At 39.6% G+C, this 17,859-nt stretch overlaps 1 protein-coding gene across 4 annotated transcripts in view; it reads left to right on the forward strand.

Moving 5' to 3' along the window:
• The window catches only part of PRPS2 (phosphoribosyl pyrophosphate synthetase 2), a 38,971-nt gene extending 22,134 nt beyond the window's left edge, over positions 1-16,837 (forward strand). For 3 of the 4 annotated variants that reach the window (XM_048860785.2, XM_048860804.2, XM_048860794.2), the window contains 5 exons: positions 425-523; positions 1,806-1,930; positions 6,216-6,389; positions 13,374-13,533; positions 14,488-16,837. In XM_048860785.2, coding sequence (XP_048716742.1) covers positions 425-523; positions 1,806-1,930; positions 6,216-6,389; positions 13,374-13,533; positions 14,488-14,580 — 651 coding nt within the window. In that variant the 3' untranslated portion in view covers positions 14,581-16,837. Of the gene's footprint in view, positions 1-424; positions 524-1,805; positions 1,931-2,192; positions 2,344-6,215; positions 6,390-13,373; positions 13,534-14,487 lie in introns of those variants that run through there. The other variant, XM_048860815.2, reaches the window with a different exon arrangement.
• Positions 16,838-17,859: the final 1,022 nt, after the last annotated feature.

The raw sequence follows: 17,859 nt of genomic DNA on the forward strand, positions 1-17,859 counted from the left end.
TTGCTGATTTAGAGTTCTTTTCCCCCATCCCCTTCCCTTTCTGTGATTTACCAGGAAATAAGTAGAATGAGCAAACTAATTTAAACAACATTCAGAAGTAATATGGTCTATCAGGGTCTCATGGCATTAATAGCAAGACTTGCCACTAAATGTCTAACTCGGATACATTTCTTGGACATGAGGAATTCTTCTGTACCCATTTAGTCATTTGTCCCATTTCTTGATTCCATTTATCTACTTTATTGACTTTCCATAGCATCATTATGTTGATATTTTTGTTTTGAGATTAAGAAACAATATCAGGTGGGGATATTACAGAAGATGTAAAGCAAAATCTCTAAATGTGTAACTAATATAAGTCTCTTAAATTTAATTTGACTGTATCTTTTTACAATTTTGTGAAACATATGGCTTGTTCCTCCAGAGTCGTGCTCCAATCTCGGCAAAACTTGTTGCCAATATGCTGTCCGTTGCTGGGGCTGACCACATCATCACCATGGATTTGCATGCCTCTCAGATACAGGTAATTACAAGCTCTTGTTGACTGCAGCTTGGAGTTAACCTATCACATTAACTCAATAGGGAAGCTTGTTACCAGACCACATTCCTTTCTGCTTTTCTCACAGCTGTGAGAGAGAGGCTATTCTGATGCTCCAGGGAGAAGGGAAACTGTGTACCAAAGATTATTTAAATATACATAGTTTTAAGAGAAACACACCTTGCGTCTGGATAGAGACCAGGCCTGACCTAAGTAACTGACTTGCTAATATTAACCTCATTCATATCTCTAAATCTGAGTGTTTGTTAGAATTGGGTAAAACTTCAAAGTGTACTAGAACCCCCAGCACATACCGTGCACAGGCAGGCTTCTATTTATTGTATTTTGTAAGTATTTAGTACAACTAAAGTATTTTGCTAATATAATGGGGGTTTCTAATCTTGCATACTAATTCATGAGTGTTAATTGAATGTAACAGTAAGCTATAACTCTTTCTTCACTTCTATTTTGTCAATTATGTGTTAATGAAAGTGAAGAGTTTATAGCTTTAGGTAGAACCATACATGCATGGTAGTCACTGTTCAGTGTCCCTGTACACAGCACTATCAAGCTTTCTTATTTCTTACTAGCAAACACCCGCTTTTTCCAGTCTTGAGGTTCTAGTTAACCAGAACTACCAGTCACAGTAGATGTTGAAGTGTGGACCAAAGTCCTTTTTACTTGTACTCTAACCTGTTTCTCAGAAGTGGGAGACTATTGCATTGCAATCTTGTACAAGAATTACAGGGGGGAAAAAAATATTTATCTTCTCAGTCTTGAAATATCAGTGTTCATTTCTAGCACTTATTCTTTTAATATTAAGACTATTAATAGTAATTTTATATTAAAATAATAAGAAATTAATTTATAATAGACATTACTTTTAGCTTATGTTCCTTTTTAGATAAAGTTTTTCATGAGAATAAATTAACTCGGCCATGTGTTTAAGGCTTCTTTCCCCCCAACAAAAAATTACCTTCTGGCTTTACAGTGTAAAGTCAGTAGTGATGCTTTCCCCTCCCTTTATTGCTAATGAGCAGGATTTTAGTGCTTGAGTTGACCTAACTGTACTGACATTGAAGTAAGTGAGAATTTTACTATTGACTTCAATGAGAGCAGAATTAAGCCAGTGTAGAACACTGTTTTGAAAATCCTACCCTACATGTTTATGTTGACCAAGTGGTTGTTTTTTGTTTTCTAATTTTATTCTAAACAAAGCGTAGTGGAAAGCTAATATATGTTAAGAACTGTTTCTGTTTGTTCTCAGGGTTTCTTTGATATTCCAGTGGACAATCTGTATGCAGAACCTGCAGTGTTGCAATGGATTAAAGAGAATATTTTGGAATGGAGAAACTGTATCATAGTCTCACCTGATGCAGGTGGAGCAAAAAGGTAGAGTGCAAACTACAAATTGTCCATAGAGTTCAACTATTTCTGTTTCACAGAAAGGAATACTTTGCTCATACTTGGTTGATTTATTTGTTTTATCGCTGAAAATCGTATAAGGCAGTGGCTGTAAATGCTGTACAATGGCTCCAGTTCCATTGTAATGAAACAATAGTCCTTCCAATGTAGATCATGCTTAGTTATATGTAGGAATTTTCTGTGCTCTAAAGGAAATATTTTCTCTCTCCCTGAATATGGCCTCCATTAGCTGAGACCCTGTGTAGGAGGAAAGAGGCTTTTCCTGCTGCATGCTCCTTTAGCAGTTACTGCACCTCTTCCCGCTTCTCTCTGGAGCTACATACATTTCCCTTCTCTAGTCAAGCATGTGGCCTACTTTCACTGTACCTGCTGGAGTATAGGTAAGAGCGTACTTGAGTCATGTTTCTTTTTTTAAAAAAAAAAAAAAGGGAGTTGTTTTATTCCTGGCTAAAAATCTATTGACTCAAGTTTAGTAATGTGTAATCAAAAAAACAATCTGGTGGAAATATTAAACAAGCTTGGGGAGGCGGGGAGGAAATGTGGAGGTGTTAATTAATGGAACATTACATCAATCATGGCATCCGTTATTACTCATTCAGCAGATCATCTTTTGTTTGGTTCTGGTCAAGTACGAATTGATGTCAGAATTCTGAATCATACTATCTGTGAAGTGACAAAGTACTCCATATAGATGGGACACTTCTCAAGCAGAGATTGTTGGTCATCCTGCTGATAAAAATCCCTGCCCATCAGCTGGAAACTTAGAGATTGTGGCAGGGAGGGGGAGAACAGTTAGGTCATCTAGTCCCTCTCATTGCCAGTGAAGGACTGCCATAAAGTGGATTTGACCAAAGCCTCATGTTTGTCACAAGTTTTAAATGATTAACAGCCAAAAAAAAGAAGGGAAGGGGCTCACTTTGCTACTTAATGTACATAATCTATTTTGAAGAATGAAGTTATAGATTTGGAGGAATACTGTCTGAAGCGTTCCATAGATAATCTAGTAAATTAGGCAGACTTCCTTTTTCAGTCCAGTATGATGTATTTGTTCCTTCTCTCTTCTTCTCCTCCCCCCCCCCCCGCCTGAAACAATTCAGTCTTGTGGTAGAATTCATGGAGTGGCACAGAGAAGCTGTCTGGCAAACTTCTTTATATATTTTATCAGATTAATTGCTTTTTTACAAGAAACATTTGTTTGTATTTAGCATATCTTCATGTTGTAAAGTAACCAGACACTGCCTCTTGAAGTGGGGGGAAATTATTCTTTAAGATGGAAAGACAGACATTTATGTATGTTTCCCAGCTAATTACTATATTCTGTGTGAGACAGAGGACTACCTATACAAGCTCCACAGTTAACTGTGGATTTCTAAAAATAACTAGCAGTAACACAAGTTTATTGGAAGAGCAGCATGTTGGGTTTTTTGTTGTAGGGTTTTTTAATGAATAATCTTGACCTAGATCTGGAAATATTGATAGGATAGAAGGACTTGCATACAGTAGAACCCCATTTATCAGACCTTCCCTTAACTGGCTCTTCATGTTTACTGAACAACCAGGACTCCAGGGCCAGACTCAGGTGATCTCTCCTGTGGCTGCTAGATGGCGTTGCAGTGTCTCATTTTTCACATTCTCTGGTTTATCCACAATTCTGATTATCCAAGCTGGCCACAGTCCCAATTAGTCTGGATAAATGGGGTTTTGCTGTGTAGATATTGGATACAAGCTGGGTGAGGTAATATCAGTTATTGGACCAACTTTTGGTGCGATCTGAAAGAGCTCTGTGTAAGCTTGGAAGTTTGAGTCCCTCACCAACAAAAGTTGGTCCAATAACTGATATTACCTCACCCAGCTTGTCTCTCTCATATCCAGGGAAGGACCAACTCTTCTACAGCACTGCTTACGTGTATATGATTGCCAAGGTTTGGAATATTTGGATTCTGTCACTTCCTCTTACAACCCCATCAATTGTCTGTTAGCCAGCCTATGAAAGATATTTTATGATTGAAGTTAGGCATAAAACTACTGTTGATTATTTGTGCTCCTGCATTGTCAGGACCTGTTGTGAAAATATGTGCTCGAGTGTATGAAAATGTAAAAATACTTTGACTTATCCCATTGTAGTCAAAAAGAGGTCATTTTGAGATTTATTTAAAAGATGACACCCCTCTGGAAACTAAATTCTAATACTGGTTCAACTGTGGTTTTGAGTGGTATTTAAGAATAGTCCCTATTTCAGAAAGATTGAGATTGCCCTCTATATGCTCGCTGTCTTTATTAATACATAAGAGAGACCTGATTTTTTTTATTTATTTTATTTAAGATTGATTGAATATTGGTATACCTTTTAAAGGAAAGTACAGTTTAGTTTTTTACAATCTTAATATGAAAAGGTATCAGTCTTGTCAAAAATTGGTTATGCAGTGGCTAGAATTTAATATTTTAGAAGAGATTAGTATGTCCACAAGAGGTCACTCTTAGCATCTTATGAAATCTTTAGTAATTAAAAGTAGCATGTAGATGAATGTTGTGAATTACTAACCAAGTGCTGAACATCAGAAAAGAGACATGGAGAATGAAATTAGTCAGGTCCTCCTCATTTACTCCAATATACAAGTGACTATAAAGTTAATTTAAAAAACCCACCTATGGTACTATGCATTTCAGTTGAAATGTGATTTTTAAATGTGCAGATCTTTTATATATTAAGGATTTTCTAATGTTATCAATACAAAGCCTCAATTCTGAATTTACTTAACTCATCTAGTTGTGCTTAAATATTGCAACAATCTATTCGAACAGGGGTTCTCAACTTTTTCTTTCTGAGCCCCCCTGCTCCCTCCCCCCAAACATACTATAAAAACTCCATAGCCCACCTGTGCCACAACAACTGTTTTTCTGCATAGCCAATAGATTAAAGGCCAGGACCAGCATTAGGGCATAGCAAGCAGGGCAGTTGCCTGGGATACCACACCACAGGGGCTCACATGAAGCTAAGTTGCTCAGGCTTCAGCTTCGGCCCCAGCGAGTCTACTAGCCCTGTTCTCTGGTTTATTTTGGCAGACCCCTGAAACCTGCTCACAGCCCCCCAGGGTGGCCCCAGACCTGTGGTCAAGAACCACTGTACTAGAAGCTTTTGAATAGTTGGCATGTAATGTGTAGGCATAGCACTTGCCAACAAGATACTAACAAACCTAAACTTTTACTTGCCTGTATTTGTCTGTGCAATATTTGTTAAATATTTTAGTTAGTTTTAAAAATCTCCTTTTCTTGAAGTCAGCAGCCTATATAAATTTAGCCTTTAATATTAAGTTGGTGTTTAGCTGAGGTGGGTTTCTTAACTACATGTAGCTTTTCTAGTTTACTTCCTAATTAAAACATAACCTGTTCTTTCCATCTTCTTGCAATAGGATAAGCCCAGATGTCCCCTAGAGAGTAGCCTTTCTTTTGGAAAGGCCATCTAAATCTGTTTTCACTACCCCACAATGTCTTTGCTCTTTTTCAGCACTACAAGAAGAAAGGCCTGTTGCCTTCATATTAGGGGGACATCAGGGCTTGATGTATTGCAAAGTCTGCTTGTAGCACTAGGCTTTAAACAGTTAGTTGTTTGGATTGTGCTCAAGGCCAGTTCTCTGATTTTACAATGCTTTGTAGTAAACCTTTAAACATATATCTTTATAATACAAATATGAGTAGACCACGTTAAATTATAAACTTAATATATTATAACTGAACTACTGACTTAAATTCTTTTTGGGGTGTCTGAGTGGGGAGGAGGATGGGTAGTGAGAAATAATAACTGATCTGTATTTTTTCCAGATCAAAATGTGTTTTGGCCTTGACCCTTTACACTGGGGAAGTGATGAATACTCTTCTCCATCCATATAAAAGCACTAGTGGATTCTTAATTCTGTGCCCCAAATATGGCTAAACATTCTTGTTCTCATTAAATATATTTGAATAGTGACCTTCTGTAAGGAAGGAGTTCAGTGCCTGAAAATTAGTCAGTCCAAAAAAAAAAAAACCTCATACATCTGGAAGAATGATTTTTGGAATCTTACAGAAGAGCAGCACTGGTGCTACTACCCACATCAATATTTTGTGATATTTTAAAATGTTGTTTTTGGTGTGTGTGAACTTTTTTCTTCAAATATAAAGACCGTTATTTCTACAGCAGGCACATGCAATTTCTTTCCCTCTTGTTTTTGAAAAGTGTATTTTAAAACATGTTTGAATCTTTCTTACAACTTAGGGTTACTTCAATCGCAGATCGACTGAATGTTGAATTTGCTCTGATTCACAAGGAAAGAAAGAAAGCTAATGAAGTGGACAGAATGGTCTTGGTTGGTGATGTGAAAGATAGGATAGCTATTCTTGTCGATGACATGGCTGACACATGTGGCACAATATGTCATGCAGCAGACAAGTAAGTATTGTTCCAAATTGACCCCATACCCCAGTGTACAGTCACCAGTCTGTTGCAAGCTGGCCAAATTGCTTGGTCCCCTCCCCCCATGCTTCCATTTCTGTTGGGTCTGGATAGTGTCTAGTTTGTTTGTTTTTTTCTAGGTCTGTAGGGCACACTTTTAGCCTCAAACCTCATGTCTGACTTCTTCCTTGGGACCTGGAGTGCCATCACCCTCAAAATCAGTGTCTGAGACCTACCAAGCTCCCTAGTTCCTTATACATGCTCTCTTAGAGCTCTGCCTAGGCTGTGATTTGAGTTTCTAGTTTGACCCCTTCAAGGACAACGTAGCAGAAAAGCAAGGAACATAGGCTTAGCAAAGAAATGTCTTAATCACAGTGGCTTTACATTTAAAGTATGTGAGAATTATAAATCTTTGAAAATAGAAGTTCTGGCATAAACTTTGCCCGAGTCTGATCCGACCCCTTCTGGGAATCTAAGGTCTGTCTGCATTTCAGATTGCAGAGTCCCTCTGGCAAGTCCTTTTCAGATTGGTGAAGGTCAAACCCCCGTGCACAGACCACAACCTCACTCTCTCTCTTAAATAGAGCCTCATGGTGCTATCTGCTCCCACCACACAAGGAGTTCTTGCCCCTTCTTGTGGGCTCCTGTATAGAGGAACTGTTGTTCCATGGTGGTAGGCCAGTACATGGGGAGAGTCAGTGGCCCTAGATTGCTTTGTCATGGCTTTTAATGCTCTTCAGTGAGGTGTCAAACGCTCTCCCTGAGCAATACTTCCATGCATAGCATAAATCAGTGAAACTACTCACATGCATAAAGTTACTCATGCTTAAACATTTGCAGGATTGGGACCTCAGGCTATAAATTCAGCAGAGCAGGGCAGCTTTTTTCCTGTGTGTTTATAGGACACCTAGCAGAACAGACCCCTCTTAGGAGCCTTTGCTATTACTATATATAAAGCGATGGGGTCTAAATTAGCTTTTACCACTCAGAGATTTTGGGGTCATTGTGGATAGATCTCTGAAAACATCAACTCAATATGCAGAGGCAGTCAAAAAAGCTAACCATGTTGGGAATCATTAAGAAAGGGATAGATAATCAGACAAAAAATATCATATTGCCTCCATATAAATCAGTGGTTCTCAAACTTTTGCATTGGTGACCCTTTCACACAATAAACCTGTGAGTGTGCGCCCGTTTCGCCCCCCCCCCCCCCCCCCCGAAATGAAAAATACCTTTGATACTTATAAATGCTGGAGAAGAAGCACGGTTTTGAGAGCTGATGGCTCACGACCTCCCACGTAATAACCTCACAACCCACAGTGTGAGAACCCCTGATATACCCACATCTTGAATACCATGTACAGATCTGGTCACGCCATCTCAAAGATATATTGGAATTGGAAAAGGTACAGAAAAGGGCAAGAAAAAGGATTAGGGGTATGGAACGCTTCTGTATGAGTAGGGATTAAGACTGCTGGGGCTTTTCAGCTTGGAAAAGAGACAACTAAGAGGGGATATGATAGAGATCTATAAAATCATGACTGGTGTGGAGAAAGTAAATAAGGAAATGTTGTTGTTTACTCCTTCTCATAACAAAGAACTAGAGGTCAAATGAAATTAATAGGCAGCAGGTTTAAAACTCACACAAGGAAGTATTTCTTCACACAATATACAGTCAACCTGTGGAACTCTTTGCCAGAGGATGTGAAGGCAAGACTATAACCGGGTTCAAAAAACTAGCTAAGTTGACGGAGGATAGGTCTGTCAATGGCTATTAGCCAGGATGGGCAGTGATGCAAAACCATGCTCTGAAGTCCCTAGCCTGTGTTTGCCAGATGCTAGGAATGGGCAGCAGGGTGATTACCTGTTCTGTTCATTCACTCTGAACCATTGGCCACTGTCTGAAGACAAGTTACTGGACTAGATGGACCGTTGGTCTGACCCAGTATGGCCGTTCTTATGTTCTTAGAATACAAATAATAAATGATAGTGTGGTGTGAAAAACACTTAGAAGAATTCTCAAGGAAAAATAATTTGGTTTTGTTTTGACTATTAGAAATCCTGCTTCATCTAATGCAACAATTCTGGGAAAGGACCTCTGCTCTAGTTTAGAGTTACAGCTCAAAGAGGTGCTCTCCTTATATACCTAGCCACCATTCCTTTTAGGCTGAGTAAATCAGATGGAGCTTTTAGAGTTTACTTCTTCCAAATTCACAAGATTTTTCTGAAGACCATTGTAAATAAATATCTGTAATGTGCAAAACCATAATTCTTTTCAATATGATATGTAATGCAAAGGTTTATTTTGCATTTTCTAGCTCACTTCAGATACTCGGTAATACAAACGTCTAAAAACAAAGCTAATTAACTTACTTTTCCACCCCTTATTCGAAAGGGGTCAGTACTGACTGAAAAAATGGTTCTTATCCTGACTAAGCAGATGGAAAGGGCTTTGTCTTGACGAACCAGGTTTTCAGCTAGCTTTGTTTTTAATCTATTGTCAGTGTATTTAAATAGACAGAACTGTAGTGTCTGTCTTGCCATCTCTAGAAAGAGTATGATGAATCAAGTTGTTACTCCTGTAACAAAGCAGCCTTTGGCGGGATGCTACTGACTATCAATTCAGGACAAATTGCTTAGAGCAGAACAGTCACAGCCCAAGGCTGGGGGGTCGGTCCTTCACTAAGGCACACCAAACCAGCCAAACAGATGGGACTTAGGTTTTACCCCACTGGCTAACCAGAAGTCATACAGGCAATTCCTTCAGATGCTCCATTTTCCCAGTATCACCACCAGCACCACTCCTTAAGGGGGTGAATGCTTATGAAAACCAATACCCCAGAAAAGAGAAATGGTTCTCCTGATCCCAAAGGACAAAGCCCCAAACCCAGGTCAATACAGAAGTCAGATCTTACCCACAAATTACGCTGTTGCCAATCATTTAGAATCTAAAATCTAAAGGTTTATTCATAAAAAAAGAAATATAGATGAGAGTTAAAATTGGTTACATGGAATCAAATACACACAACAATTGCAAAGTTCTTAGTTCATAGAATATCAGGGTTGGCAGGGACCTCAGGAGGTCATCTAGTCCAACCCCCTGCTGAAAGCAGGACAAATCCCAATTTTTGCCTCAGATCCCTAAATGGCCCCCTCAAGGATTGAACTCTCAACCCTGGGTTTAGCAGGCGGATGCTCAAACCACTGAGCTATCTCTCCTTCCCAGTTCTGGTTTGTTTCGGGCTTGATGGGATTACTGCTGATTTTAAGCCAGTTAAGTCTCTGGAGTACAAACATCCCAGCTTGGATGTGTTGTTCAGTCCTTTGTTCAGAGCTTCAGTTTCAAGCACAGTTCCTCCAGAGGTCAGAAGCAGGATTGAAGACTTAAATGGAGGGGTTTTCAGAGCCTTTTATATCCTCTGCCATGTGGAAGGAAACCCCTTAGTTCTTACTGTGGAAAATCACAGCAGCAAGATGGAGTTTGGAGTCACATGGCAAGTCACATGTTTATGCATGATTCAGTTTGCAGGTGGCAGCCATTGCTACCTTGAACATTCCCACAAAGGTTACTCGGATGTAGATTGGAGTCTCCCGAGGTCCATTGTCAGCGTTTCTTGATAGGACTATCCTGAGTAACTAAGTGCCCATTCTCAGAAGCTGACCAAATGCTTCTGATTCTACTTAAAATCAAACACATTGAGATACAAGTACATAGCCAATATTTATAACTTCAGATACAAAAATACAGACAGCATAATCATAACCAGCAAATTACGACCTTTTCTTAGACACCTTACTTGACCTCCTTTGTACAAGATTTGATGCAACTATAGGACCTTGGTTGCAACAATGATCTATACGGTCACACTTCATGTCAATAACGTCACAGCTCCATAAGGAGTAATTGGGAGGGGCCAGGCCAGTGGACTGCACCTGAGTATATATTTGACAAGTACCTGTCAAAGATGATCCAGGTAATACTTAGTCTTGCCATGAGTGCAGGGGACTGGATTAGATGGCCTCTTGAGGTCCCTTACAGTCCTATGATTCTGTTCTAATTAATTGACTGAAGCAAGAATCACTTAGCAAGATCATGGCTCCTAGTCTCAGATGTGGTGTTTGCCTCTAAAAGTGTAGAGGAATTGGTAGAGTCCTCTTCCTATCTCCCACCCATCAAACTTACAAAAATACCATCTGCAATTCTAAAACTTGAATCCAGTAGCTAAATGATTCTGTCTGATCCAGTTCTTCTTTGAGTGGCACCCCTAGGATGCTCCACTCTGGTGCACAAATGCCCCCTGCATCTTTGATCAGAGACTTCTAGCAGTGTCCGTTTGGTCTGTGCATGCTTTTAGTCAGTCTTGTGCCCTGTGCCGTTCTGTTACAGCATTTTATGGGTGAGCCACCCTCAATTCCTTCTCTACCACCTCGGCCTGAGACAGAGGTCTGGCAGTTGTCCTGTTGAGATTTCCTCAACTTTAGCCTCTTTTTATTTTTCCTTATTAATAGTTTGAGTTTCATTAGTTACTAAGTAGTAATAGTATAGCTTCTTATTAAAAAGAAAAATATACTTTAAAAAAAATTTTCATTGTATTTAGTTCTGCTTTACTGGGAGGTTAAATGTTTGGCTGGCTTCAAATGTTTATCATGCCAGGAGGAGATCCTGGTTGGCAACAGGCACTCCCACTGCATCGTTACCTCAGGGAATCACATGTTGTACAGAAGTGCAAGTTTTGTCTGGTACTAAAATCAAGAGCCAGAAAAAACAGAGAAGGCTTCATCTCCTGATGGACAGCTCTCTCTGCCTGGCTTCTGACCTAGTCAAAGGCACCTCCTGTTTCTGAGTAAGTCTGCTGCCTCTGAGGCCCACACCTCCAGGGCTTTCAAGAGGAAGACCCAAGACTCCTGTCAAAGGAATATGCCCCTAGCACACTAGGTAGATAATCTACCTCTAAAAGCCAAGGTCATCCGTATTTTCAGCTACTCTGGTGCCATTGGCTCGCCAATCATGTATCAGTGAGATTACTGGTTCCTCTGTTACCCAGAGCATAGCTAGACTGAAAGATGGGAAAGCCTCGTGCCTGGAGAGATCATTGGTACCCTTAATGGATCGAGGTGCCAAGAAGAACTTTCTCAGTACCAAAGAAACATGGAGTTCTGACTATGCTTCCCTCTGAGCACCCTGAGACTTGCGGTACCATCAGTGCCTTCGGCCCCAATCACCTTGGTGCAGACTGCAGGCTCTTTACTGATCACACTCTTGGTACCTCAGGAGTTTTTTTTCCCCAGGACCTGGCTATATCTGAGATGTCCGATTCTCTGCTCCTCAGCATCAATGTGCTGTCGACGCAGAGGACATTGAGATCACCTAAAGTTCACTTGGTACTAATGGTTTCACCTCAGATCTCTCCTGGCACTCCACCATTCCAGACTGAGCTTGAGGAAGAGGATTCTGGTAAAGACCTTGCCTCGGAGTCTCAAGTGTCAATTCAGGATTCTCCCTTCACTTCTATAGAGGCCCCTTCCAGAAGCCTCTGGTAAAGCTGCAACTACTCATGACCCACAATTACCACCAACACCTTGCTGGTACCAGCACCCCTGGATGCCACTTCCTATGCCTTATTCGCCTCCTTGTTGGCCATATTGGGACCCTGGGAAGACTATTACCCATTCACTTGCCTGTCTTCCATCCCAGACTGCATCTAGATAACAAGGAGGCACTGCTTTATCCCTTTATGGATACTAAAAACTGTTATACGTCTTGTTTCCTGGTTCCTCTCCTGTAGAGAGATGAGATGGGGCCTAATTGTCAAAAGTTCAATAGAGTGAAAACTGTAATGCATTAACAGGAGGAAGATCCTGACCTGCACAAATAGATGTCACTTTTAGCTGATTTGAGGAGTTCAATAAAGCAATACTCTTATCCTGTGACTTCTGTTTATTTTTTTTCCCTTTTTTCCATCCCCAAATTTGAAGCTTGGAAAGAAGAATTATGTCCTTTCTTCATTGTTTCCAAACATAATTGAGTCACAGGGGACAATAAAGATGTAGCCCATATCTCAAGTAATCATCACAGATGTTTGAAAATGTCCATTTCTAAATAGTTTATATATCAGTTCAAGTAAGTTGGATCTTCAGCAATCTACTTGGTTTAAACTTAAAAAATAGGTACTGAAATTCAGACTGTAGACTAACCTGGATTTAAAGTCTAACTATTTTAGATCATCACAATAGCTGCTGACACCCATTGACTTAGTTCACAATTATTCACCAGCAAGTGTAGTGTAGCAAGCTCACTGGGATGTATTTTTGGTCAGCCTTTCCTAATATTCATACTGACACAGTTCAGGGCAACTGCACCTGTGTTTTCCCCGCAGGGGTCCAGCAGGGGCACCCACTCTAGGGTTCTGGCTCCCCAGCCGTCACCTGTTGGGTGGAGACCCACATCTCTCCCTCCCTCCTGACCATGGAATTTCCAAGTTGAGAAACTGAGTCAGTTTACCACTAGATTATTTATTCATGGTCTCTTCAATGGTTCAAACTGGGTACTGGAGACCAGCAGACCAAAAGAGAACATTGGAATAAATAAACAGCCAGACAATGGATCTGTTCCCCAGGGTCAAGCTTCAAAGGGCTGATGACTGGAGGAATTATATTAGCATTCCCCATCCTCCTAAAGAAGTCATATATAATCTCATAACACATAAAAATTACACTTTTAATACACTGGACGTCAAAGGTGTTAAAGTTAAGCTTTATCGAGGGTATTGTGTTATGTCATGCATACAAGCTAGCACATGCTCAAAACTGTACTACATGATTTTACAAGAGTTATTACCTTTTTGTAGTCTATTGAAGAATCCATATGTAAACTGGATCTTAAATCAAGAGTATTTTGGTTTTGCTGTTTCCTAAATAACACTAGAATTTTGTGCTCGAACACATTGCAAACTTTTCTGTTTTTTGACCCATGTTTTTTAGGTTAGTGTCTGCTGGAGCCACTAAAGTTTATGCTATTCTGACTCATGGAATCTTCTCTGGCCCTGCTATCTCTCGGATCAATAATGCTGCATTTGAGGCTGTTGTAGTAACTAACACAATCCCACAGGATGAGAAAATGAAAAATTGTCCCAAGATTCAGGTACTGTGTGTTTGGTGTAGCTTTTCATCTGCTTGATAAAATGCAAATCTAGAATTCAGTTCTTGATGCTAGGATCCCATGCCACTGACCTAGAAGATACTGTTCACAAATTTACTGGACAGTTGTCTTGTTTGTAGAACTTATTCCTAAATGACATTGAAGAATTTGCTATCCCTTTAAAATACCATTGTGAAATCTAGTCAGTTTTAAAAAGACTTCATATACTGCAGCTTCTCCTGAATACCTCTGATTGCAGGGGAGGGTGGTTTAACTGGTGTGTCAAACTAAAGTCTTTTTTTTTTTCTGCCAGTGTACATCATGTTATGTTTGCATGTTAGAAATTAACATAATTCTGTTGAAGCCTTTGATTTGTTCCTTGTATTGATTGAGGTTATAGTTTAAAATAACTTATGAAATACCAGACTGCAGAAGTTACATTGTACCAAAAAATTTGAATGCATCTCAGGACAACCTCACAAAAAGCCTGGTGTTCCCTTGGAAGTTTCTTCTGGGGAAAGCACAGTTTTGGGTGGGGGGGTTGGTTTTGTTTTTTTAAGCTACTTAGTTTGAGAGCACCAAAAGACACCTTAAGTTCTGATATAATACAGTAGTCAATTGAATAAACTAAAGCCAATTTGGTATTAACAGAAACAAGACTTGCAGTAAAGATCTGTAGTTCTGTTAGAATTAAACTTCTTTCAAGGAGACATTGCCATCTGGTGGCTAAAATGGTCAGGAAACTTGGATTGTATTCCTTGCTGTGTAGTTTTGGATTAATCTTAGTGCACAGTTCATCAATTTTTAAAATAGATATAGTAAGCAGTCCTCACAAGTGAGGTTTATCTAGTTAATGTTTGTAAAGCACTTTGAGTTCCTTAGAAGAAAGATGCTGTAAATTCTAATGGTCACTAGTGTTAGTGGTATAGTAAATCGTATTTTCTTGATTGCTTTTAGGTTATTGACATTTCCATGATTCTGGCTGAGGCAATCCGAAGAACACACAATGGTGAATCCGTGTCCTATCTGTTCAGCCATGTTCCACTATAACTGCAAGAGATCAATGGTTTCCTATTGGCTGTGTTCACTGTCACTGTTTTTTTTTTTTTAAATAATGCGACTCAACAATGAGATGACTCTCTTGGTAAAAAGCTTCAGCTCTTACATACTTAAAGATGTTTTTGTTTTCTAATTAATCTTTGTTCATTGTAAATGGGCAATACAACTCCATTTTGCAAAATCTCTTATGAATACACGTGAGGATTTTGAAGGGGAGGCTTCAATACTTACCTGTGACTTATTCCTACAGGTAACTTTTTGATTCTGTATTTGCCTACAGCAAGAGGGTCAATACCATTTCAAAACTTTATTTGTGGGGCTGCCAAAGGTAGTCCAATTTTAAATATTTCATATTTCGTTTATATTTAATAAGTTGGATGGGCAATGATGTAGTTCTCCTGCTGTGTGATACTGAACCTTTGTCTAGGCTGTTAACTGAATGTTGGAAAAAGGGTCAAATGTGTATTCCCTTAACAGTAAAATATTTTCTTTCTTTTAACTTGACAGAAATTCTGTGGTAGCTTGATGCCCACCTACTTCATATACCTCATGATTAAAAATTGCTGGGCAAGTTCACTTTTTGTGGGGTCAGCATAACTGTAGATTAGAGATTAGTTGCTTGTGCTCTCTTCCTACTAAACTACTGCTTCAAATGTCTAATCTCTGAAGCTGGGACCACAGCCACCATTTCTCTGCATATGGTAGTTTCAAAATGTTACGCTTCGTTTGGAATGAAATGTGTCAATTATAGGCAACTTGTATGTATACCTTGGCCTTTCAAGTAACTAACTAAAGTTTGATCTTTATTTACATCTTCAGTTTTAACCTTGAGTCTGTCACTTTGTAGGTCTTTTCAACAAAAATTTGAGACTTCCATAACACAAAGTGAACTATTGACACAGTATATTCAGTGTGCTACATTTTGGAGCGTATGAAATTCCAAAGTTCAAACAGTGATTGTGTATGTGTGTAAAATGGGTTCTCTTTTTTCCCTTCTGGAAAGTTCATTGCACTATATCATTCTGTTCTGCTCTATGTTGCTCAGCTGCAGTTTTCAGTTTTCCTGTTCATAGTTCAGTATTTGACATGTCAGCCAAACCTGTTATGTTAATACATCTGTTAACATGTAAATTTTAATGGTCACTAGTATTAGTGGTATAGTAAAACATTTCTTAAAGCTTTCCCACCTCATTGCAGACAGTGGAGCTTGACCATTCTGTTAGGTGAGATCTTCATTGTTGTGCATCTTCATTGTTGTGCAGCTAACTGAGTGGTCTAGTTGCTCAACAGTCTTAGTTACTCAGTAACAAAGGAGCAAAAACCATTGTGAAAATAAGTTTGCAACTAAAATGTTGAGAGCCTTATCCTTAAGTACTGATGGTAAATTCCTTTAGAAATTTTACAGGTTTATGACTAAATCAAAATTCTTACTCTTGGAGATTACAACTCCAAGTTCTAAAGGGACTTGACAACCTAAAAGCATAGAGAGCTTCAGTTGAGCTAAGATAACATTCACACACCTAGTTCATGGGAGGATATCCAGTTTTCTACCTGATGTAGTTTAATTACAATTTCATTTTCCATATCGTAGAAATGAGTCTCTTAATTGTTTTATTGTGGGGATTCCCCCCAAAAAAACTGACTTCTGCCAATCTTACTGTACTATGGTATAACTTTAAATATGCTTGCTTTTTCTGTTGCATCTTAGGCAGTCTAGTGTTCTAGTCCAGTGTTTACCTAATTCTAAGGCTGATTTAGTTTGGGTATGCCAGCTCTTTTAGGGATTAAAAGCAGTCAAGTGGATTTTTTAAATCAGTAAGGAGAATAATAGTGGTGGAGAGCACATCCATGTTAGTAATCCAAAGAAAATGCAATTCAGGTGTCTGTCTACTGAGAACTTCTAGCCCTGGTTTAATTTTCAAATCTTGTATTGTGACCGGATGAATTTGTTGCCTACCTGCTGCAGAAAAGGTTTTATAGAGAATTATTTAACCTCTTGTAGTCTTAATTTTAGAGATTTCTAGCTTTATCACATTGCAGTTAAGTCTACCCCAAAACTATGGCTGATTAGCCATGATCATACCAAACTTTCTTTTAACTTACCTCTTCTTTTGCTAGTATATGTAGTACCATAGACAATAACTGTTATCTTGCTCTGCAGATCAGGGCTCTGTTACAAATGAAATGTTGAACTGTTTTGCCACTACTATGCTCAAGTATTAATAAATCTTAAAACTGCTTGTGTTTACAGGTTGTTTTCTTATTTTCTTTTGTTGCATTGGTTTATGGAGACCACTTATTACAAGTACTGAGTTGGGGATGGAGGATGGGTGGAAAATATAGGCAGTGGTATTCTTCCAAGACCTGCTTACAAACTGTGCCCAGCCATCCTAGACACCAAAACAAGCCACCCCTCAATTTGTGCAGACCTTCATAATAGGTTCATCCTTCTCCCTCTTCAAATGCTCTGACAAGCACGGAAATAGTTACAGTAACATTTAAATTATCATTATTGGGTATCTGATTAAACCTATGTGAACAGGGGCCGTTTTTGCTTCTCAGGTTATGCATTTTAAAGTTTTTTTTCAGCAAAAATGGTTCCTTTGTTTCTGATGTTGGGTTGGTGGCAGGGGGGTTTACTCACTAACATTACTTTAGTTTTACTCACTAACATTTTCTTACTGGGTGGGTCAATGACAAGAGTGATTAAGAACAGTCATTGACCACTCATTACGCCAAGCTGATTCCACTGTCATGTCCTTTGGTGGTGTAAATTACCATAAAATGCATCTAGAAGACAGGCCAGCTGGTGGGTGGTTGAAGACGTCTGCATACAAATACAGGTCGCTGTTCTTATGGATATTGGCCAGCAGCATGAGGCCTTCTCACAACAAATATGGGGCAGCGCTATGTTACTAAGTATCAGCAGCCTTGGCACTGTAGTTGCCTGTAAAGTCCCAGTAACAATATTCATATCTTTTAAGCTCTACATCAGAGGTGGGCAAACTATGGCCCGTGGGACTGTCCTGCTCAGCTCCCAGCTGGGGAGGCTAGTCCCCAGCCCCTCCCCTGCTGTCCCCACCACAGCCTCAGCTTGCTGCACTGCAAGTGCTCTGGGCAGCACAGCGGTGTGGCTGGCTCCAGCTGGGCAGTGTGACTGCCAGTCCTGCTGCTGTGAGCGGCATGATAAAGGCGCAGGGAGCGGGATGGTTGGATAAGGGGCAGGGAGTTCTGGGGGGGCAGTCAGGGGACAGGGAGCAGGGGGCGGTT

This window comes from Caretta caretta, chromosome 1 (assembly GCF_965140235.1).
Source record: "Caretta caretta isolate rCarCar2 chromosome 1, rCarCar1.hap1, whole genome shotgun sequence".
NCBI lineage: Eukaryota > Metazoa > Chordata > Testudines > Cheloniidae > Caretta > Caretta caretta.